Below are 24,725 nucleotides of genomic sequence, written 5' to 3'. Positions count from 1 at the left end.
AACAGCAGCACTGAAGTTACATTGTTTTGTGGTGTGTCCTCTTCACGATTTGCATACTGCACACAGGTACTGGGCTTAGTGTGAATCGTTACCCAATGGCTGCAGAGATTTATGAAAAAAGTAGCTGTTTAAAGTAGTAAAACTGATCTGAGCTTTACTTTGTAATCTTTGGTGTCACTTCCAAGACCGCAATAACTCCCCTGGGAAGTTGGCAGCTATGCTAGTCCTGCTGTAATCTGGACTTGAAATGGTTTTGGAGTGAATTAGGTCCACTTGGTTCAGCACTATACTTTGTCACATTTAGTCCCTGTTAATTGTTGATTATAAATAATGCAGGTGGCCTTTAATAGGCGTGTGTGGATTCCTCAGTTGGTGTTCCTCAACTATAATAATCCTAAGAAAATTTTTACTAGTTTGTTTTAGGTGAAATAAAATTCTACTTATTAAATAATGAGGAAAATGAAACTTGCCCTCTAAGAGCCCCTGTGCTTAACAGTCACATCAGTCTGTTAGAGCTCTGCCATTGTCAGGACTCAACTGGTGAGGCTGGAATCCCCTCCTGCAGTACCTGTGCTGTTCTGCACTTGGCTGCTGTGTGGTTAGTTCTGCCTTGGCTTGCCTAAAGCAGATCCCTGGTTTGATTGAATCCTGACCGGGATTGGTGGTGCTGGTCACTGTCTCACCTGAGCTTTGCCAGCTGTTGACTGGGTCCTGCTGTAGCAGGATTGACTGCAATGTCTTGCAAATGACTCAAAAGCTCAACCTGCTGCTGTGATCAGTTTGTTTCCACATTGGTGCATTAATTTACGGGCTGGTTTTTGTGTCTGTATGTTGATTTCTGTGCTCAGCTGAAGTTTCCCATAATATTTTTCCTAGCACAAGCTGCTCTTTGAGCATCCCATGGAGGAGTTCTCACTCACAGGTGTCCTGCAACACTTTAGAACATCTCTGCAAGTGGCCAAAATTGGGAAACGTTTTTGGCGGGGGTCTTGTGCTCAGATGACATGGATGTCTGTGCTGTCCTCAGCCTGTGGCTGCTTTGAACACTTGGGTCATAGCCCTGCTGAGCCTCCCGTGCCTTGGGCTTGTTTGTAGCTGTCCTTGTGGTGCAAGCTGCTGCCTTTCCAGCAAGGAGGGCAGAAAAAGACCAATTCCTTGGTGCTTTAGAGCTTGCTTGGCTGCCTGGCAAATAATGTGATTTTAAACTTGGAATATCTTTATGGTTGAAAGGGAGAATTAATATGATAACCCATTTAACAGACTTTGTGGGACAAACTGATCTACATATCTGGTTACTGAATATTTGTAGAAATGTTGAAACAAGGCATGTTATTTATACCAAGGCTCTAGCACAGGGCCTAAATCATCTTTGGTTACAGACTGGAGTGCACAAATACTTATAACTGGGTTGTGTGGGTAACAAGGACTGAAAAGGGCAGTTAGAACAAAAACTGAGTGTGAAGTTACATGGGCATGAACAGGAAGCTCATAAGGTGGTTGTGATCAATAAAATCAGAAAGAAGAGGTTGGAGCGGTGTCCTGTCACAGTTGTCCAGGTGACAATCCCTGCTTATGTTCTGCAGTGCTGGGATCTTTTCTGCCGTAGCTATCTGGGTCTCCTGCACAAAGTGTTAAGCTAAAGACAGCAAATCAAGTGACAAATATAAATGGTTCTTTGCTCTGGGCTTCTTTTTCAGGTGAGAGTTTGCATGGGCCGGTACCACACACTGATTATTCGTTTTTCTCCTTCCCAGTCCCTATTGCCACTTCATAAGCTTTTCACCACACAAAATCAGCAGTAACTTGCTTTTTCATGTCTTGGGGACTTTTGAAAACAGAGCTGGAGGGAAGCCATGTGTGTTTTACTTATACTGAGAATATAAAAACGTTAACTTTCCCATCAGGCTTTTTTTTTTTTTTTTTTATGGATTACACCATTTTAAAAAAGTTGTTAAAATTTCCAGCTCTCAGGTTGTGTTTGCAGCGCAAGGATTTAGCGAGTGAGCTTTGTTTGCATTTATAAACAAAAAGATGGGTCTTGATAAACAAGAAATCTTTCTCTGCGTATGTTTTTAGCGGTTTTGATCGCCTTTCGTTCTGGCTGTAGTGGTTTTATTCGCGTCTGGGCGTTGTGTTTTGGGGAGGACGGTGCAGCCGCCGGTCGGTCCTGCGGTGCCGCTGCCGCTCCGCGGGATGGAGCGCACGCTCCGTGCTGGAAACGCCACCAGCGGCCTCCTGGGGCGGCGAGCCCGGCAAGGACGCCACGCGGATGCTTTCCAGTAGCGCTTGGCTGCGGCGCGTGTGCAGCAGCAGGTGCCAGTGAGCAAACGCTGAAACAGGGTGTGAAATACACCACGACAGGGGACTGCAGGAGGGTTTTTGTCATCCTAATGCTGTTTGCATAGCAAAGCTTAGGGGCTGCTGGCATGTGCTTTAAGGTCAGAGCTTACTATATGGAACCAGGCAGCATCTTGATAATTGACATTGAAGTGTAGCTTTACCTAGAAAAAAAAAACAACGTATATGCATTAAGTGCTGATCTCCAAACCTTGCTGTAAAAGGAAAATCTGTTAGGAATAGGCAATAGACAAATGTTGCGCAGTCCTGTGTCATGTTATGCTCGTGGCTTAATCTTGCAGTCGAGTTACAGTATGAATAGTGAAATGGACAGAGAGCTCGAAGGCTCGGTGTCCTGGCTGTCATAGCTCCCGTTTTCCTGTAAAGAGACTGTAAATAAGCAATAGATGTTCCTCAGAGGTTCAGGTGTGAAACTGGGAGAACTGCTCCGTGGTGGTTTTCTCTGGTTGTGCTGGAGCGCGGTGTCTTTAACCAGCTCCTCAGACACCGTGTGTCACGGGTGCCAAACCTGCTGTGGGATGTCAAACCAAAGGGAAGAAAGCACAGAGGGGAAAGAAACATGCACGTTGGAGAGGGAATCCCGAAACTCTGTGAACTCAGAGCTTCACTCCACGGTTCTCCACCACAGAGCATTTAAATTAGGGCCAGGCTGGTGTCCGACATGTTGCAAGAACTGTACACAAGTGAGACTGAACATGCGCCTGTGGTTTGCTGACAAGGTACCATCACGGAGAACTTTGAAAAGAAGAAATGGACCTAAGAGAAAACAATGGATTTTGCTCTGTCACCAATCCTTGTTGTGCACAGGTCGACTGACTTTGCTGTAACTTCTGTGATTTAAGTGGGAGCTGCGTGAGAAAATGTACCTCAACACCCTGCAGCTTGAAGGTCACTCGCCAGGTAGTGTTTTGCCACTTTATTATAGGTGAATAACTTGGGTTATTTCCAGGGTAGGTGTTACTACAGTAAACAGGGACCTTTAGTAACGTATAATGGATAAATACCATTTAGGCATGTAACAGTCTGTGGTGCAGATTGAAAGACTTACACCATGGGTCAAGCAGTTTTCTATGGTGTGTTTTATTCTGCTTTTTAGTTATTTCAGTTGGCTACTTTTCCCAGTGCTCTTCAGATGCTTTGGCTGTAGGTTTTTAAAGGGCTGGGTGCTGTCTCTTCAATATGTGTGTACAGCTACGAGTCCTGACCTGGGCACTTCAGTACAGCACATGGGAACAACGCTGTTTCATGTAAATATTACCCAGCAGCCTCAAGGAATCAGTGCAGCCTAAAACACACAGGTGTAAAACCTTCTCTGTTGCCTTTGTGAAATGGATAGAAGAAAATAACACTATCTGCTTGAGTTAATTACGCTTTCAAAATGTATTTGTGTGCCTGTTGCTGTTGAGCTTTCTCGAGTGGATCCTTGCTGCTGGTGGCTTAGAGGACTGATGTTTGTACCCCCGAGCAGTGGATAAATCCTGCTTCTAAATACAATACATTTAAAACCTGACACGTTAAGTTTTGTGATGCCATTTTCACAGGTACTGCCTTGACTACAGAACCCTTTTTTTTCTTCTTTAATTCTACAGATGTGAACACTGGTATGGTGGGTATTTCTTGATTGTTCTGCCTCCTGCTCTTCACCTCAGCTGACTCTGTGCTAAAACAGGCTCGGAGCCCAAGGGGGAAAACAGTTGCTCAAAATCAGTATTTCTGACTAATTAAAAAGGGATCTGAAGAAGGTCGCATCAGTTGTCTTTAGCTGCAAGTGACATCTGAAAACGACAGAGATTCGAGGAGCCTGTGGAAATCACCGTGAGATTGACAAACCCTCTAGGAAAGGAAAAGGGGGGATTTTTTTCACCTCCATGTCATCCATTTTCATAGTCAAAATCACAATTTGTATGGCTGATTTTCTTTTAGTTTGCTTTTCTGCGATATGCATGAAGAACAGTGGCAGGTACAAACGGGATATTTTTGTTTGTTTTATTGAAAACATGTTAAATTTCTCGTCAGTTCCATGATTCCAGGGTGCGTCTTGTGACTTCGGCATCTTTGGGCTGGTGCGGCCAACACACGTGAGTGATTCCTCTGGTCTGATTAAGTGGAAGAAGCCAAGAGCAGCCCTGGTGCTCAAGGGAATTGAGTTCTTTGGTTCTTCTATCCATTGAGAGATTCTGGAATTCAGTGCTCGTGCTTTTAAATTAATTAATGAGTTGCACTTCAGATTTGATGACCCTTCAGATTTTATTAAGAGCACAGATTTGGAAGTTTCTGCCACCGCTTCAGCCAGTTCTGATTTCTGTCCCCACCCTCTTGTTGCTTTTGCCACTTAGATCTGCAGTGAGAAGTATGGGAGACAGGAACTGTGTATTCCCCATAGGATGAAGAGTCTTTAATATGTGCATCTAGAGTGGGCTCAGATGTTCTTCCTGAGAAGTAATTTGCAGATTGGCTTCTGGGTTTATTCTCCATTTGTGCGGTAAACTTGTTTCACACAGCGGCTCAATGAAACTTTCATGGAGCTGCTTTTGCCCAGAAGAGTGAGAGACAATCAAGTAGCACTGGAAGGGGGAAACTGGCACAAATTCCAAAGGCAAAATTTATCATGGTGCAATACTCCTGTAATTGGGAAAATCTGACTACCTGAATGACACACACAAAAAATGCAGTTACAGGCAGTGGTGTTTTGGCAGATAAGGTGGCTTAATTCCATAAAAAAATTATTTGTATAATGTTTTATTTATACAATTATCCCATTTTACATAAGCTTGACATTAAGGCTCAGATAATGAAAGACTTGATTAAATTTTATCTTTGGGATTTGCACAAAAGCCGTAATTATTTAGCAAAAATCCAATGTTTTCTTCATTATACGGAACGAGATGTTCAAGGCAACAGCGCAACAACAAAACCTGATGCACAGGATGACACCGTAAATAGACAATAAAGAGTGATCCAGTAACTATTAATTAGCAAGTGGAGCCTCATCCAAAGGACACTTGCATGTCAGGCTCATTGTATGGTGGTGTTCACCTGCTTACTTGGTCTTTGAATCATCAGGCTCTTAATGTTTTCAGAAAGAATATATAAATTAAATCAGCTTAGCACATATAGCATGACACAAGGATTTTAATCAGATTAAGCCTAAATTGTGTTGCCAAAAAGTTGTATTTCTGGCATCAACCAGCAGCTTCTCATCTTCTTAATTGGAAAAACATTTTTCCATGACAGTGTTGGCCTCGCGGAGTCAGTTCCAGGGTTTTTTCTGTTTACTTTTTCTTCAATCCGAACTGTTCAGTTCGTCCTCTTCAGCGTAATCAACTAAAAGAGAATGTTGTGTGCTGTTTTTATGAGCGCGGTCAACTTTCTGACTAGTTTTGTCAACGTTTCTTTGATTACTCGATGTGTTTGAGGACCGGAGTGGGGCCGTGGCCGCTGCTGCCCTTTGGTTGTCTTTTGTTGGGCGCCGTTGTGCAAATAAGAACTGAAACACCTGGAACTCTTCTACCTGTGGAGGTTTTTTCATAGTGTTTGTGGGTCTTTGGTAAGAGCTGAAGTGGCTTCTTCCATCACCCGTAGATGCTCATTCAGCTTGATGGTTGTCGTAGGTCACACGTCAATGAGAATCATCCTACTGTTAATCACAGTGATACGGATGCTAATAAAATCTGTATGTATTTATAACTATTGTGCCAGTCAAACCTCTGTGTCTCTCCCATATTATACATTCTTCCAAAGGCAGCACAGGTTTGTACAGCTGTAGTACAAACTTTATGTATAATTCTTTCCCATAATGTCTAGAACATCTTTGTTTTGTATGTTTTGGGTTCACTTTGAGTTGCAGAGCCTTGAGTTATGAATGCATAGGAGGCCACGCATGTTTTCAGTTTAAATCAGACTTATCACAGACTGGACTTTCACTGGTGGTTCAGTAGAGCCCCGATGTGTGTAATAGAGGGATAACAGCTAAAGGGGTGCCTGGCTTGGAACGCCTGAGAACAGACACCACGGAGTTCTTCCAGCACCCAAAAAGTGCTGGAATAACAACTGAGCCTTTTTGCTAAACCTTTGTCTTTCCAAGTCTAGACCCTCTCTCCCAAAACAAAACAAACAGCAGAAAGCCTCAGGATTTTGGTTTTGTTTGGGGAGCCCATTCTGCTTGCCACCAAGTGCTGGAGCTGCAGAGCGGATCCTCCTCCCTGCCGAGATGGGGCAGAGCCCCAGGAGGTTTGCAGGTTCCCCGGTGCGGTTCAGGGGGTCACAGCCGCTCGTTCCCCGGCGTGCACAGACCTTTGTGCTCTTATTGACGTGCAAGCGCTCATAACGAACGTTATTTCATCGGCGGGTTTTTGGGAGCGATCAGTGCCGTCGATTGTTCCGAGCGCTGCTCCGGTTCGCGTGGGGGTGCTGGTGCTGCCCCTGCTCCGCGCTCGCTGCGCCTCCGCTTCGCAGCACATCACAGCCACGCGTTCAGAACTTGTTTCTGCAAGTGATCTCCGATGTCTGCTTGCAATTTGCTGTTTCCACAAAAATTTTTGGCAGTGAACATGTTTGCTTGGATTCTCACTATTGTTTTGGTAAGCATATTCTTTCCCTTAACAGGCCCCTCTTGGCAAATATTTCAGATTCCTGTCTTTCTCTTTTTACGTTTTAGCTTTTCTCAGGATTTTCAGCTTCAGCTCGCTGTTATTTCTAAGGGTGGCTCTACTTGTTAGGATGCGATGCAGAATTCCTAGGGTTTACGCACAATTCCTCCTCTTCCTTTGGGATCTGGAGGAGTTTGTGGCTGACAGTAAAGAGGGGAGGAACCTAAAAATCCCAGTGGAAATAAGCAAAAGTCGGACTGGTTGTAACTAAGTGGGAGGCTGCATTTTTGTAGGAACCAAAATTCAAAATTGTCAAAATTTTGTTGTACACCCTAAATCAGGGTAACAAACAAAATACGCATTTTATTTCGATACTGAAATTTCGTAATATTAAACTTTGGTAACACTGAAGCGTTCACGCAGCATGAATGTCTTAATGTTTCCAAAATTAATGTTGATCTCTTCAACCCTTGGACCCTGGAGTCCCATCTAGTCAACCAGTCATTTGCAAGGAGCTAATTACTACCAGCAGCTTTGGAAGCTCATTATAGATCTGGGGAGCCAGCTGGGTAAATCGGAGCCACAGCTACTGCCATGTGTTGGGCTTCCCATTATATGAGCCCTATATAAAGTGTTGATGGAAACCTCTTGTATCCTAAAAGTGATGGGTGACTCCAGCCAAGAGCCTGGTGCAGAGGTTGTGATAAGGCAGAGGATGTTTCACTGCACAAGTAAGCACCTGGGGCTGAAAATAAGGTTTAATGTATTGGCAGAATTTTTGGCAAAAGGCAAATAAAATAATTTGAGTTTTGCTGAGATGTTAGCGTGGTCCCATTCAGGTTTTTGGTTCCTCATCTTGCCTATGTCACCTGTAAATGGGCCGTATGAGGATGAAGAGAGGATTGACATGGAAGTGCAGGGGAGGGATGAACAGGGATGGAAAGCTTGTAAAATGTTGAAATATTACTCTTTCAGTTTATTTTCTTCATAATAAAAGAGAACTTGGAACTGAAAACAAGCATTTACCATAGAGGAGCAGAGCACATGAGGAATACCAACTAGTTCTAGCTGCTGTTTTACATATAAAATGATGGTTAATACTTGTGACCTAATTCAGAATGTGACTGGGAGGCTCTTAATAGAAAATGCAAGTATTTTTTAATACAAAGAAATTAAAGTAGCAACTATAGAAGTGTTTTCCTAATTCTCTTACTGGTTGTGCAACTTCGAGCAAATCAGTGAAATGACTCAGTTTCCTACTCTCGATAGAGACACAGTAAAATTACTTCCTCAGAGTGCCGTGTGATTTAAGTCGGTATTTTTGTTGTTTTTTCTAAAGCGATGTTTCCTCAGACTGAAATACGATCTGTTATTTTAGCAGATGTTCGCTTTCCTCCCCAAATTTCTGCCCAAACCCCCGTTTTCTTTGAGCGCTGAGCCCCCGTCGTGGCTGCGGTTCCCCCGGGGCGCAGGCTGCAGCGGGCGCCGCTCTGCGTGCTGGAGCTCGCTCCTCTCCACTTGCTGCTGGCCGGCGTTAGGACCCAGCGGAGGCAGCACAGCGCCATATAAATAGAGTCCCAGAATGGGACAAAGTTTGAGAAGAAAGGATGACGCCATCCCCCAGCTGCTCCCCACCCAAAAGGGTCTGGATGGAGGTGCAAACGTGAGCGGGACGGCGAGGAGGGAGCAGCTTGTCCAGCCCCGTTCCTGGGGAAATCGTGAGGTCTGTGCCCTGTGTGCTCTAAGGAAGCTCATTTTCTTGCTGGCAAAACTAAAACTGGCTTCGGATCTCCTGCAGCGCAAATGTAATTGAAAGGAAAAGACAACCATAGGAAGAAAGCCGAAAACAAAATCTTTTTGGCACAGATCGTAACAAACTTTTTGACTCCTTTCCACGGAGCAGAACAACTTTCGGATCTGATGCGCTTCTTTTAACTTTCCTCCAGTCGCGGTGATTTATTAATAGCTAAATGAAGAGATCAAAGTGTGAAGCAAGCAAATACTACTCAAAGGCTCTGGAAGGATATTTTCTCATCCCTGAAGGAATGGACTTTTTGTACCTGCATGGAAAATGTCCTTTTTCACACAGAAAGTAGCAAAAGAAACCTTATGACTGCAATCTTGCAGGAATTTGATTTGAGTTGTACTTTTAACCTTAGATACACCATGGAGAATTTGTTATCTCTGCTCTGTTGTTGTTATTCTTTGCTGGTTTTCTTTCAGTACAAATATCAGGTAATGTTCTGACTTCGGTCAGTATTGAGATACATTTGGGTTCCTCTTGGCGAGTTTTGCCACACTGGGTCTCATTATGTAAATGTTTTTTGTGCAGGTGTCTGGAAACTCTTCCCAGCTACCCAAACACCCAGGTAAGGAACGTTCTATTTACATTTTATGCCAATGTACTTACATATTTATTTGCTTCTTTGGAGCTACTAGAAAATGAAAAACACAAACCAAAAAACCTGTGGTCCCGCATTTGAATGTCAGCTCTGTATTAAAACTGCAATCAAGTCTGCAGTGTCAGGATGTCCCAGTCGTTTTAAATTCTGTAACCTACCTACTCAATATTCTGCATAGAAACGCATTGGGAGAAAAATACTCAATATGTAGAGAAGTCCTCTATACAACGTGTTTGCTTGTTTGAGCAGGAGTTTCCAATGACACCTCTACACGGACTATTTTCTTTCTTCCTCGGTGTCTCGGTGCTCAGCCTTTCCAGCTCATTGATTTACGGTTGATATGCAGTTAGTACACCGGGCTCGAGCACGGTTTCAGCTCATCCCCCCTTCTCGCAGCTTCTGTGCTGAAGTTCTGATCACTTATAGAACACGTTGAGGATCTTTCATCTGCTTCCAATAGAGAAAAAAACTTACTCACAGATTCTTTGGGGTCTGTGTGTGCAACTGAATTCTGCTGTCTATATAAATAGTTTAACCTCAAGCCTCATGGTGGTGTACAAGCACAGTTTTACTGCTTTACCAATTCATGTATTGCTTTGTGCTTTTAAGTTTCAACCATATGCAATTATTTTCAAAGTAAAACACAGAGCGACGCGGAAAAGCCATGTTGTTTGCTATTGCAACAGCTTCGGCTCTATCAGGTTATTTTGTTCTACCTTCATTCAAAAACAATGAAATAATCTCATTTCCTATAGATTCCCCCCCGCTCTTTATTTTTTACCTTTTAAGTGTAAGCTCTTTAGAATACAGCTGCTGCTTATGAGTTTGATGCCAACCCTGGCAATGCCTTTGTCGTGATGCTGCTACTACCACTGAAATACTTGTGACACAGTTTTTAGCATCAGATCACTTTCTCCTGGGGTTTTTCTTTTCTATTTTCCCCTATTAACTTTATTCTTTTCTCCCTGATACAAAGAGATGTTGATGGGAGGAAGAAACATCTGCATTCGAGCCCACTGTGGAACAGCAGGCACGCTCCGTGCTCTGCAAAATGGAGCTGGCGCTGTGCTGAGGGTCGGGTGGAGGTGCCTTAGCACAGGTTGCAAACGTGGGTGCTCTTAATATCACAGGAATTCAGAACTTTCATTTTGCCTGCAGCAGCCAGAATATGTTCTTGGAAGATGGAACTAAGCACATACTCAGATGTAGTTTATGTAAATGCAAACCCCTCGTTCCTATATCCCATTTCCTCAGTGCGCTTTGCTTTGCTCAGCTTAGTTGAGTTTGGTTGCCTGGACTTTTTCAGATTGGGTTTTGTACTTGCTTATTCTGTGTCGTTACTCTCTTATGTTGGCAGCAGCTTTGTCCTTTTGTTAGCAATTCTGCCTTTATCCTTCAAATATTCAAAGGAAACCTATAGCCACAGGACCTCCTCTGTGCCTCAGCCCCATCCTACCTATTGATCCCCATGTTCCCTCTCTGGGGGAAAACCTCTGTGTCAACTGCAAACATTTCTAGCTAGGTGGGCTAATAATAGATTCTGGTCAATTATGAATCATTGGTTAGGTATCTTTGGTACACTTGAGTTTGGAAGCAAGTCTGGAGTAGTTTGTGTATCCTCACAAGAGGCAGAGCTGCTTTTCATTCCGTGCTCTCAGATCTACAGTTGCTGCTTGTGATGTTTAGTGATTTTTATCAGCTTCGCACCCTTAGGATCCTCTCTGCACCATCATATCCATGGTGTTTTTATCCAGGATGATAGAATAGTCATCAAGCTGATCTCAAGAGTGAAGAACGGTGTGGGGATAGGCTGTAAATGTCAAAGGACGCTGCCCATGATGTGGTTTAGTTTGCACAGGAGGTGTGGGGAGTTTTGTATGGCGTGTGATGGCTGAAGCAGCTTGTAAGAAACTTATCTCTGCACGTTTCACACCTCAGCTTCTTGAAATATTGCCTGGGAATGAAAAATGACTGTAGGGCAAAGAGCTCCAGATATGCTGCAATATAAATACTTGCGCTCTCTGTGTCCCTGTCGTCTGCTCTCCCTGCCCCGCTCTCTCCTAAAGAAAAGATTAACTCAAACTATTAATAATAGGATGATATGCCATGAGAGCGAACAGAACACATTCTTGCTTGCATTCACAGTAAAATTTCTGTCTATCTGTATCAGCCTTCTAAAACTTTCTCAGATATGGGAGATTGCAAATTTATTTCAGCACAGCTGGTTAAAATAATTAGTTTGAGAATAAAGGTTTTCTTGCAGCTAACAAGATAATAAATTGCATTCATTTTTTCCTACATTATTAATGCTCCTGCCCTGCAAACAGAATTGTTAACACAGAATTGGGTTGCTTTGGGCAGCCTACTTCGGGTCAGGGTTGTGTAGTTGCATCTCCTAAAATCTGTTCAAACTCATCAATCAGATTGTAGAGATAAGTCTGTCAATGGAAATCAACTGATGTTTTGCCCTTGTCGGCTTCTCCACCTGTTGCTAAGGAGGATGTTTAGGAAAACAGAACGTTCCCATCAGCTCCATGGAGTTGTTCTCATTTTGGTGCAGTGGAGAAGGTTCTGAAGGAGCAGCTAATGCTGTATGGGGAGGAGTCCACTCTCTTCCATATGCTGCTTTATGTTCCGGAGTGTCTTCTCTTGTGGAACATCAGATTCCTTCTGTGAAAGGGTGTAGTTCTGCTATGTGACCTTGCTAAGGCGTGAGATATCTGGAGAGATCAGGAGGGCCAGAGTGTGCAGGAACAATCATACATACACCTGGATCCTCATTCACCTCCGGCACCAAGTGCTGCTCCTCACTGGCTCTGCCCAGTGTATCTCCATACACGTTGAAAGAACCACATAGATCCAACTAACTCAGAGGTGTTGCGCTGGTGTTCCAGCGAGGTTTGGAAAGAGGGGAAGGTTCCAGGTTGCTGCGGAGGTTGGGTTACCCCGGAGGAGGCAGGAGCGGTGCGTGCAGGGGCTCAGGGCTCCCCATGTGTTCCCTTCCTGCTGCTTTCTACCGGCCACTCGCTGGTAACGTCTTAAAATGACTCTCAAATGCCGTCTCAACTGTTACACCAACAAATGCTGCCTGGTACACCAGCAGAGATCTAGTTAGAGATCATTACACGTTCTGAGTGCAGTTAGAACAAAAATCAGTTGAGATTTAAAACCAGGTTTTCCTCAGTGCTCAATCAGGTATCTGGCTTTAATCTCCTCTGCCATTCTGATTTATGGACTTGCTTATGTGTAGCACTTGATTTACATAACGTATGTTGTTTTATTTAACCTATCGAACCCCTTTATCGTTCTCTCCCGTAGAGACTTGTTACAGTCCCTGTTGGGTCTTCCTTTAATAACCTTTTCATCTGTGTTTCTTGGAAGGGTTCAAAGTTCTCGCCTCAGCTTCCCATTACTGGCCGCTGGAAGATGTGGATGGAATTCATGAGTTTCGGGATACGAATGGAGGTAGACAAAGGATTCCTTGACAATGGCAATAACATAAGTATTTGTGTCAGTCTGTAAGTAGACGGGAGCAGGAGACGTGAAAGGGTTGGGTTTTGTACCACAGCAGTTGAGATTTTTTAGTCAATGTTTTTGCAGTGCTCCAATGTCCAAATGATAATGTATTTGTGAACTGATTTTTATAGAGTATTCTCAGACACTTTATGGGCTGTCTAAGCATTGTTACGGTTATAAAGAGAAAAGGTTTGTGATCCAAAGAGTCATTGAAATCACGTTTTTAGTTGGTTTGCTACATGCATTACATGCACTAATACACTCATGACTGAGGTTTTGGCTGTGCCAGCAGTGTCTGCTGCTTTTTGCTTTTCGGAAGGAGTTAAACGTCCAGATTCTTCAGGCATTCTTCGAAATTGTATGTAGCATTCACAGAAAGAGAAGTGTAAGCTCTCACCTGAATACTTCTCACTCATTTTTTGGTACTTTTGGTTATTTCCTTACAAGTGGTATTGCAGCATTAGTTCAAACTCTTTTCCAATCTGGTGCAAGGGAAGCTGCTGGTGGCTGCAACATCTTCACCAGAGAGATCCCCGCAGAAGATTAAATCAGGAGCTTGAGACATTTACAACCGCATATGAAAAGTGTTACAGAAGTGCAAAGTTATTGCTATTAATTACACAAAAATGGCAACATCACTCTGCTCCTAAGCGGGCAGAAGATACATAAATATCTAAACCCTTTTATTCCAGAGGTGTTCAAGTATTTTAAGCCTAAACTTTGATGCATCTTTTCCACAAAGTTTCTTAAAGGAATGAAACGGACTGACCAGAAATATATCTGGGCAACATTCTGCTCCCATTAGAGGCTGATGGCAGCATGCCCGTTGACTTCAATAGATTCATAATTTGGCTTACAAAAAGTTAACATGGATTCTCTCACACTGTGTTAAAGTAACTTTCTCACATTGGACTTCAATGGTTTCAAGAAGAGCAGAACGCTCCATATCTAGCTCTGCTTTGGCGTCCGTGTTACAACGGGGTCATTTTGAAAGTGATATATAAAATATAGCTCCTGGGAAAATGACAGCTGGTGCTAGATTGTTTTTCAAATTATGTTAAATTACGTTATCTCAAAGTTTAGACATCTTTTCAGTAGTACCTTGAAAGAGATGAAGCAGAATGTATAAATTTCCTGACCCTCCAGGCCGTTGTTGGCAGGAATGGGACTGGCTCACATGAGCAGTCTCCTTTGACTCCTAGAATGACACTGTGTCAAATACCTTTATAAATGAGCCAGCTGCATGACTTTGCTGAAAAATGTTTGGAGGACTTTGTCCTACTATTGTTTGCCAAGGATGCCAGTATCCAAAAGCCTTTCTCCCTGCAGTGCAATTATGGCAATTTGAATTATTTCCTTAATGTTGTAGTGCATAGTTCAAATTCTTCTTAGCTGCTTATATTGTGTGTTATAATACACAGATATTATTTCAACTGCCTCCAGCTGAAGTTTGATGTATCTGTTATCTGACTTTGATATAAATGTTTTCATTATTGTTGTAATCTAACGCAGGTGACAATTTGCTTGTTTTTGATACCATTCTGATTAGACAACTCTTCTGTTTATTGCCAGAGCCTTTTTTCCACTCATCATATCACGCAATTATTTTCATTCCGTGTTTTCCCTCTTAAATCCTTGAAGCATCATCATCTGTCCGTCATGTTAATCCATTTCACTTGTTGAAGTCATTGTGTGTGAAGCCAGATTTGTATCTCTCAAGGTGTTTGTGTTGTGAGAGTGTCAGCAAATTAATGTGTTGGTTATCACAGCAGGGACACAATCAACTTGAAATATAGCAAACAAACAAATGTGTGGCCACATTTGGGTTTTGTAGCTGACCACCCATTTTTCATGCATTTTTTTCCTGAGGCTTTTGTGTATGCAGGTGTTTACTATGTTTTTAAGAGCATTTACCTCTCCCTTCTGTGAGCTCAGTTGGGCTAAATCCCAAATCAATCCTTCCCTATCTATTTTCATGGGCTTCCCATCAAGCTCTATTTGCCTGCCCAGGGTAAATAACGACAGTGCACAAGATACCGTTAAATTATCAAAATAAAAAAAATACTAGAGAATAAAATTGTCAGCTATAAATAGTCAGGGCTTTTTCTTATGTTTAGATGGAATTTCCTGTGTTTGAATTTGTGCCCATTGCCTCCGCTCTGTTCACTGGCTCTAACTGAGGGAGCCAGGTGCTATCTCTGCACCTCCTGTTGGGTGTTTGCAGAGACCAACAAGATCTCAGCCTTGTCTTCTCTTTTTTTAGACAACCCCCAAACCTTAGAAACACCCCATTTGCTTCACTGGTGTAGTTAGCACAGCATTCGTGTGCACACGCGTCCTTGGGAGCGGTGCTTGTGTGTTGATTTGTGTGATGTGTGCTGCGTTGAGAGATATGAACTGGTCATTTCATTACTGATTGTTTAATCATTGTTTTGCTCATTTGCTTATTTTCTTTTGTTGTTCCACCCAGCTCTAAGAATCCACAACTTCACTGTGCTTCCTTCCCATAACTCTACCTTTGTATATACCAATGACTCTGCCTACTCTAACTTCTCTGCAACTGTAGGTGAGGATTTATGTCTTTTTTTGTTCTGCATTTGTCAAGCTTGGCTGGTTCTTGTAACATTGGATTCAAAGTTAACGCTGAGTTTTGGTTCAAGAGGCCCATGGGAGGATGGGTCCCGGTGCTTCTCAAAAACATAAAATATAGAGAGAGAGCTCAAAAGAAACAGAGATGACATTTCAGAGGAACGTGTAAGAACAAATAGGTTGAGCTTTTTCTTTTGAGGTTAAAAGGAAACAAAAGCCATCTGTTTTTCAACATTTCATAGTAATTTTTAAAGGACACCTTAAAAAAAGACAAATAAAAGCAAATTTGCAAAGCCTGGAAGTAAGATCTTGTCAACTATGACATCTTTGTTTAACACGTTAAAGAAAAGGACAAGCAACAATCTGCAGAGTTATGTTCTTTTAATGATTTTTTTTAATTATTATTCTGTACATCACTGCACCGGGAGATAAAAGGAAGAACAGAAAATGACAACTTTTCGGGCAGAAACCTGACAGATTTGGAACTACTGACATCTACACCAGAATCAGCTTAAAGCCATTTAATTGGCATCTCTAGGATTTATACTTATGAAGGTGCAATTGAAATAGGACCTCTTGTCCACTCTGCATTTAGGTATTAACTCACATCTAGTTGTTGGCAAATCTGACCCGAGGAGGAAGATGGAAATGGTGGGAGCATCATCCGCACTGCTCTGACTCTAGGAACTTTCTGTAGAATATTAAACCCACTATTTTTCTACTCAACAGTAAAAGTATGCTGGCAAATGTGAACTGTATTAATAATGAACTTCAAATGACCCTAATTACTCTCAATCCCCACTTATCTGCTTTATAGACAATTTTCACAGTTCTCACATAATAAGATATATTCAATATGAACATTAAAGAGAGTAACACCAACGGTGAAGGAAATGCTGTGGAAACACAAGTGCTTTACCTTATGGGATTTATTCTGGCTAGATTAATTTAGAATTCAAGTAATTTGAGAAGAACTTAGAAGTGTTTGCTTCACCCCATAATACACACTCGATTTTTTTAAAAGAAATTAAATATTATCTGTGGATTAGAGGCAGAACTTGATGATTTCTTATAGGAAGGGGGGGGATATCTGAAAACTGTGACATTTGTATTAAGATTTGGCATGAACTCAAAAACAACCCCACCACCAAACCAAAGCAAAGCTCTAGTTAGGACAAGATAAGCATGTGAGATGTAGGGGGCTGTTAAAAACCTGTTTCCAAGGAGTTTGGGTTTATCTAAATCTTAAACAACATTTTGCTTTTCCTTTAGATATTGTAGAAGGAATGGTGAACAAAGGAATTTACGTCACTGAAAAGAAAGGCGTTACCTTTCTCTTCTTCGGAAGCTATCAAAACTCTTGCATTAGTAATCCAGAAGTTTGTGGACCTGAAGGTTAGTAAATTCATTAATTACTATTGGCTTCTTTCTGCTGTCAAACTATGTAATTTAATGATCTTTTCCTTCCTCATTGGAATAAACTGTCAAAAATTCTAGCTTGACGTTATTCTTCATTGACTTTTAAAACAATGGAGTGTTGACTGCTGAAAGCAGATGGTACCTGGATATAACCTGAGAGGATTAACAAAAGTTATAGTGTCCTACTGTAGGCAGATTTTCTGATACATATTCTATCTTTCCTATTTTTTCGTACCACTGGGAAAAATAATCATCACGAAGTTGTATTATTTCTACATCTATAGTATAACATAATAATCAGAATAAATGATTTTTATGGTACCAGAGCACTCGCAGTATCTCACGAACAAGAACGTTGAAAACATAAACCACTGAAGTGTTCAGCAGATAAAATGTGAAAAGAAGACATCATATAAACAATAAATACTGAATCACTGTAGCAGGTGAAAAAAATAACCATCAGTAATAGGGGAAGATGGTTGGGCTTGGTGGCCCCTTCAGTGGGAATATGAACTGGGCTTTATCTGCCCCCTAAAGTATCGCAACGTGCTTAGAACAGGCCTTAAATCTTTCAGGTGGGAGTTCACTGCATTTATAGCTCTAAACACACATCCATCAAGTTCTAGCAAATTGAGATGGATGATGTTCATATACTAATTGATTTCTAAGAGGCCAATGATAATTGATTAGCATCTCCGTGGTGGTTAGTTTATCATGGATAAAGCAGTTAGGGAACGGTCTGTAGATCATGTTAATTGATGGGTGCTGTCATGAGGATAAACAGAAAGATCAGTTAGACAGAAAGATATTACATAGCTAAATTATCTACTCTGCAATGATTTAAATTTTAACTTTTTTTGCTAATTTAATGGGACAAAAAGAACATGTGAAATATTAAAAAATATATGTGCCAGAGAGTAGAGGAGGGTAGAATATTTCTGACAGTAGTGAGCTGAGGCTTTTCTATCTTTAATCATAAAATTATGAAACATTTTAAAAAATGGTGTTAACAAGAAATGCACATAATATTTTGAGGGCATCATTGACTTGTGCTGGGCTCTCTGGTAGCAAATTGGCAGAGTTCACAGTGCCTGTGCAGCAGAACTGCTAACTGAAATCATCCGGATAGATATTTTGACTACGTGTCAGAAGAGTGTGGTCAGCAGGTGAAGGGAAAAGATAATCCCCTCTCTTCAGTGCTCAGCAGAGTGTATCTGAAGTACCGTGTCCCCTTTCTGTCCCCTGACACCCAAGAGGTGCTGAGAAGCCAGAGTGAGTCCAGTGATGGCTCAGGCTCGGATGACACCAGTATAAGTTGGGAAATGGCCTGTTGGAGAGCAGTGCAGGGGAAAGGGACCTGGGGGTCCTGGGGACAGCAGGGTGACCATGAGCCAGCACTGGGCCCTTGTGGCCAGGAAGCCAATGGTACCTGGGGTGGATTAGAAGGGGGTGGTCAGTAGGTCAGAGAGGTTCTCCTGCCCCTCTGCTCTGCCCTGGGGAGACCACACCTGGAATATTGTGTCCAGCTGTGGCCCCTCAGTTCCAGCAGGACAGGGAACTGCTGGAGAGAGTCCAGAGCAGCCACCAAGATGCTGAAGGGAGTGGAGCATCTCCCGTGTGAGGAAAGGCTGAGGGAGCTGGGGCTCTGGAGCTGGACAAGAGGAGACTGAGGGGTGACCCCATTAATGGTTATAAATACATAAAGGGGGAGTGTCAGGAGGATGGAGCCAGGCTCTTCTTGGTGACAACCAGTGACAGGACAAGGGGCAATGGGTACAAACTGGAACACAGGAGGTTCTGCTGGAAGATGAGAAGCAACTTCTTCATGGTGAGGGTGGCAGAGCCTGGCCCAGGCTGCCCAGGGGGTTGTGGAGTCTCCTTCTGTGCAGACATTCCAACCCGCCTGGACACCTTCCTGTGTAACCTCATCTGGGTGTTCCTGCTCCATGGGGGGATTGCACTGGATGAGCTTTCCAGGGCCCTTCAAACCCTGACATTCTGGGATTCTGTGACACGGGAGGGAAGGCTGAGGCTTTTCCTTCCACTGTGACAAAAAGGGGATGCTAAGGACTGCCCTCACCTACCTGATGGGTGGTTATAGAAGCAGATGGAGCTGAACAATCTTGGGGATACACAATGAAAACGTGACGGGCAATGCAGGTTCATTGAAGCACAGGAAATGCTGTTTAGATACTAGGAAAAAGTTTCTTTGCAGTGTGGGTGGAGGCTGCTCAGCCGCCTCCTGTGGTGGCAGCGGAATCTCAGCTGAGCTCTGAGCAAGCAGATCTAGCTCTGAAATAAGCCCTGCTTTGAGCAGGCAGTTTAGACTGTGTGATCTTCAGAGCTGTTGCCAACTTAATTCATTATGATTCTTTGTGGCCAAACCTCCTGTTTCTTTACTGCGTAAGCTTCTTCTTGACTTGCTTGAACTCGGCTTTTATCGTTAGTGCTTTGTACTAAAAATTCTGAGACTAACGTTTTTAGGAGCTGTTTAGTTGAGCCATTTCCTTTGTAATCGCAATTGACTGCAGAACCTCTACAGCAGGGTTGCTGTGAACTCCTGGAGTGCAAGGAGGCTTGATTTGCTACTTGTTTCAGTCAAGCCTTTCCGGGTAACCATCACTAAACAGAAACCGTCTTACAGAAATCATATTTCTTCGCTAATATTCTATTCAAAGAGTTCTTCAGTTTGGCAGCATAATACTAAAATTTGCTGAGAATTTAACAGGATTATTTGTGGAAAAGTTAATCACATGTGCACTTGGAGGATTGGACTTGCATTTTGGGAAGAATTCTTTAATTTTTGCGTGAGAACCTCAGAATTTTTACTGTGACCTTGCATCTGTCCCTATCGTTTTTTTTACATTGGTTAGTTGTTTTCAGCAATTATTGGAGCACTGGAGTGTGAAAACACACATAATAACGTGCTTGGAAGGATTAACATGTAATTAGCAATGGCTGCTCCTGGCTGGCGCAGATGTGCTGGCAGCAGCTCCGAGCACTCACCGCCCTATTTCTGGCTCTGCTGGTGTTTGGGGAACATCAGAAAAGGATGTGGGTGCTGGTGGAGCACGCAGAACAGAGACAGCAACTTGTTTTTTGCAATAAGCAAAGATCACAGGAGGGTGAGGAAACTGCAGAGATAGGGCAGAGGGAACGGAAGCATAAATCTGTGAGAAACGATGACTTTGTTACTTTTGGTGCCCAAAGAACTTTGTTTTAACTGGCAGAAGCTACTTAGGAAGCAATAATTACATACTGGGTGTGTGGATGTGATGTGAAACTAAGAGACACTGATTTGGTTTTAAACTGTTAAAGCGTTGTTGATTTTAAAAACGCTGTCCTTTTTATGCTAGCAGATGATCTGTCTTGACAGCATTCCCACTCCCTGTATTCTACACTATCGGACATCTTTAATGACCCTTGGTTTTGTCATTCAAACCTCCTTTCACTTGCTTTCATCAGGAGTAACGTTTTCGTTTTTCTGGAAGACTCAAGACCGGCAGGCCAAGTTTCTCCCTGCCTCTGGTGGACAAGTCATCTCCAGTGGCTTCAAAATCTGTTCAAACGAAGGCGAAGGCTCGGTGGAATTCTACACCCGTGGAAGCGCGATGATGAAGTGGAAAGCAAGCTTTAGTCCCCCAGGTAAAGTTTATCAGATTTTTGATTTCTTGGTCTTTTAGTTTACTCTTGCAGAGAGGTGTAGGGTGAGAGCACGACTTGAGGAAAGAGATGTGGATCTATACAAATAGCTAAGGAGCTCTGTGCTCAAGAATCCTCCTGATGCGGCGAGAGAGGTGTAAAGTATGGACTGAAAAAACAGTGATGGTGTATTATAGAACAGCTGCCATTCAGTAACAGTCCTCGGATGCAACTTGGAGTTTTTTCTGAAGTGGAATTCTTATTGACATCAATAGATTGAGTGCTTAGATGGAAACGAACGCAGGTTGATTGCTGACAGTTCTCAGTATATGCTGAAACTGGATACATGCTCTGTCCTCTACTGCCTCCTAAATTAAGACTTTACTTGGTAACTATCTAACTGGGTGCTTAGTGCTTTGGTCATTTTGCTGTCTGTTGAGCATCAAGTTTTGTGTGCCATGGCACAGTGTTAATAAACATTTTGGTGTATCGTGTATCTTACTTCTTCTGTCTAAACTGTGTGTTGTTGGGGTGCAGTATTACCTAGTGACTGGAATAAATTCAGGTCTTCTAGTAATTCTAATAAGTCACTAAATCTTTTCTTGCCTTGATTTGACCACTATACATTGGCAAAATAGTATGTTCTCACCTTGTCGTAGCAGAGTTTAGAAATCTTATTCTAAGAGAAAAGCTGCTAAATGGTAAGAATAATTCACACATTTTGTGGGTTATCCAGTCCAAGTGAAAATTAATATTGTGTTTTCAGCCTCTTAGTTACAACTAAGAAATAGCGGCAACTTTTTAATGAGTGTATTTGCTTGTTCTCCAGTTCTTGCAGCCTTTGTGCAGTTCTTGCTGAACTGAGGTTTGAGATAGTATTGAAGAGACTTCAAATCCTGGCCAATAATACTTAGCAAGTGTAATTTATGAAACTGCAGTGAACCCAAGTAAAAGTTCAGACAAAAGCTAACAGGCATTCTGCCAAGGTATGGGCTTCCCTATGGGTACATAGATTAATATACATGACATCAGCGTTCTATAATTCACTCCAAGCACTTCCTACACAGCTCTATAACATTGCACAAGTCAGCAAAAACCTACTGAACAGGAAAGTCTCTAAATGGAATTGATTCATGGATTTTGCTGTGACTTGTAATGTTCTGCAGGTCCTTATTGGACTCATATTCTCTTTACCTGGAAATTGAGAGAAGGACTGAAAGTCTATGTCAATGGGACCCTGAACACCACTGATCCAGACGGGAAGGTTTTCTATGATTACGGAGACCCCAGTGCGAATCTGCTGACGGGGACCGAGGGGGATCAAACCAAGCGCTACGTGAATGGGGCGTTTGATGAATTCATCATATGGGAACGGGCCCTCACCCCCAGTGAGATCGAGCAGTACTTTACCGCTGCTATCGGTGAGTACCTGCACGGCTGGCATCATTCATCCTCTGGAAAGATGCTGACTTAAAGGTTCAGTGTGTAGGATTTGCGTTCATTGTACACCTTTCAGCTATTGCATGTGATTTTTAGAGGCAGGAAAAGTCAGATATGAATGTCACTGAAGTGCTCAGCTGTCTTTGGATGGGCAGTCTTTCTATCCTGGGCTCTAGCTCCTTAAAAGTGTCATTAAAAATTGTCAAGACCTGAAGTATCCGGCCATTATTAGATCCCCCAGGATCAAGAGAAGAGGAGCAATAATTAGGCTTGAGGCAGACCAGTATTAAAGTCTGACTCCGGATTTCTGACTTGTACTCTGTGTAACCTGGAGCCAGGTCACTCAGTGTATTCCAGCAGCTGTGGGTAATAATGGTTATCTCTCCGCTTCCTGGAACGATAAAGACTTATTAACTCATGTTTGCTTGTGATCTAAAAAAACCCCAAAGATATCAGCTGAAGTGTAATAGAGGAGACAAAGAATCAAGATTAGAACAAAGACTTAGGAGACTGGCTTGTAAATCCTGTTAGTTGTTCTGTGGATCTGTGCAATAAACTTTCCAGTACAAGAAAGGCTGTTGCTATTAAGTGCTTGTGTGTGAGCAGCAATTAGGAAACATCCATCTCAGAATAAAGCTCTGGGGCATCGGGAACATTTGGCTTTGCTGGCAGTTTCTCTGCTTTTCTTGCTCTTCCTCGGTTATTGGGAGCTCAAGCAGTTACACCCATCGCTCTGTGCGTTAAAACTCACGGGAACCATTTTCACAAGAGAAACCATTTGAATAACAGAATTTGCAATGCATGCCTGGAGGTGCAAGTGTTTGTGACTTCCAGCTTTGATTACTGCAATCAAATACACACAAAATAGATTTTATCAACCAAGAAAATATAAACTAGTTCATGTAGAACTGACATCACTGAAAAAGAAAACCCTCCATCTGGTATATAATGAAGCAGTCGATTTGCTTTGGCACACAAATAATAGCAATTGTGCTCAGGTTATTTATTTTAAAACGTTTTTATTTTAAACAATGATTTCTATGAAAGTCTTCAAAAATGGAGAGAGTGCAGAGATGTCAGGAGAAAAGCCGGAGAAGGAAGAGGGATGATGGTGTTTTAATGTACAGTTGTCCTTTTTTTCAGATATAACACTTGAGATTTCCTGTTTGCAAACAAAGGATTCATTATAAGTATTTAAGGCTAAATTGCAAGGCTCATCTATATAAAAATGATGAGTAAAATTGATGACTCAGTAAATGAAATGCTTTAAACAAGCCTGTTTAGCTACGGCACTGAAGATAAATGCGCAGAACAGCAAATGTCTCACTATCAGTTAGAAGAGACTCAACCTGCAGTAGGAATATCAGATTTGTTAACGCTCTCCTTTATTTCCCCAGGTGTGCAGGTTTTGCTTTCGTCGACACTCCCATGGTCTGTGATGACGAGCACCACGAGCCCTGCGGTAGGACTTTCCTCCTGACTCCTCTGGAATGGCAGAATACACATACAGATCAGCTACAGACCCGCCGCACTCCACCATTCTCTTTAGTAGCAGTTATTTTAGTGCCCTAATTATACACATTTTCAGATGAGGAGAACCTCGAGCTGCTATGGGAAGAAGGGAGCACCACAGAACTGTGATGTAGGACAGATAAAGGGGATTCATTGGGACATAGAAATATTCTCTATATTTTAAAAAAAGGGGAAAAACCTTCAGAAACTTCTGAAATATCTCAATGAACTTTGAAGACGTAGGACATTCGAAAACATTTTGCTAATTTTTCCTCTTAGTTCCTTTAAAATTAGAAAAATATATCCCACTACAATAATAAAACCAGTTTTCGTCTCTTCAGTAAATACTTAATGAAAAAGATTTAAATGAAATGAAGTTGTCATATGGAGAATACATACAATTAGCTGTAACCAACCTACACGCAATTAGCAGTACAGTGAAAGTCCACTGGAACAGGTCCCTGCGGTGTTAATGTTCGGTTCGTTTCCTTTGTGTTCACGAGCACTTTCAGGAGACCATGGCCACCAGGACCTGGATGGCTCATGAAAACCCACAGCTGTGCCTGTTTATTGTTTATCCTCTATTTGTGTGTTTTCCCTTTCCCTTGGCTCATGTGGCCTCGTGTGCAACCACGTCCGCTACGCCTCAAACTCCCAATAGATAACGGCTGGTGTTTGGAGTGATTTCTGATGTGTGTTCTGTAGGTCTCTACGAACGCCTACCGGCCCATCATCACCAACCTGACCGAGGAGCGAGGGAACTTCCACTCCCCACACGTCATGCTGGGCTACCTGGAGAACGTGTCCCTCAGCCTGCCCAACAAATCGCTGTCGGAAAGCACGGCGCTCAGCCTCACCGAGGTGGGTGTCTCACAGTTCCTCCGCAAGCTGGAACCTCAAGTGCAAAATATACACGTGATAAAAGCAGTAGCTGTTTTAGGAAGAAGCAGAACGTGAGCTTCAAGCAGAGAAAATACTTTAAGGGTCTCTTTAGTCCTTGGGGCCACTATTTAATGTATAAATTGTAAATGTCTGGAATCGTGGCCACACGTCAAAAATAATGATTTATTTGAGCAGGAAACAGAGGAGTAGAAAATTTCTTCTTTTGTCAGCTGTAAGTGTGTTCAATAACGAATATATAATTCTGGAAAAACAAACAGCACCTGTCTGCATGGTCCAGCTGATCCACAATACAGCAGACTGGACAGTTTTGTGTCAGGAGCGGGATGTAAAGACACCGTGGTCAGTGACAGCAGCA

The 24,725-nt window shown here is 42.5% G+C and overlaps 1 protein-coding gene across 5 annotated transcripts in view; it reads left to right on the top strand.

Moving 5' to 3' along the window:
* Positions 1-8,464: 8,464 nt before the first annotated feature.
* The window catches only part of ADGRD1 (adhesion G protein-coupled receptor D1), a 120,273-nt gene continuing 104,012 nt past the window's right edge, over positions 8,465-24,725 (top strand). The window contains exons 1-9 of one of the 5 annotated variants that reach the window (XM_065032803.1): positions 8,465-9,182; positions 9,280-9,316; positions 12,731-12,814; positions 15,336-15,431; positions 16,727-16,849; positions 20,339-20,518; positions 21,682-21,936; positions 23,353-23,417; positions 24,173-24,328. In XM_065032803.1, coding sequence (XP_064888875.1) covers positions 9,012-9,182; positions 9,280-9,316; positions 12,731-12,814; positions 15,336-15,431; positions 16,727-16,849; positions 20,339-20,518; positions 21,682-21,936; positions 23,353-23,417; positions 24,173-24,328 — 1,167 coding nt within the window. In that variant the 5' untranslated portion in view covers positions 8,465-9,011. Of the gene's footprint in view, positions 9,183-9,279; positions 9,317-12,730; positions 12,868-15,335; positions 15,432-16,726; positions 16,850-19,673; positions 19,999-20,338; positions 20,519-21,681; positions 21,937-23,352; positions 23,418-24,172; positions 24,329-24,725 lie in introns of those variants that run through there. The other 4 variants (XM_065032806.1, XM_065032804.1, XM_065032807.1 and 1 more) reach the window with 4 other exon arrangements.

This window comes from Columba livia, chromosome 17 (genome assembly GCF_036013475.1).
Source record: "Columba livia isolate bColLiv1 breed racing homer chromosome 17, bColLiv1.pat.W.v2, whole genome shotgun sequence".
NCBI lineage: Eukaryota > Metazoa > Chordata > Aves > Columbiformes > Columbidae > Columba > Columba livia.
Note: the sequence above shows the minus strand (reverse complement) of the source record. Positions and strands in the feature narration are given on the sequence as shown.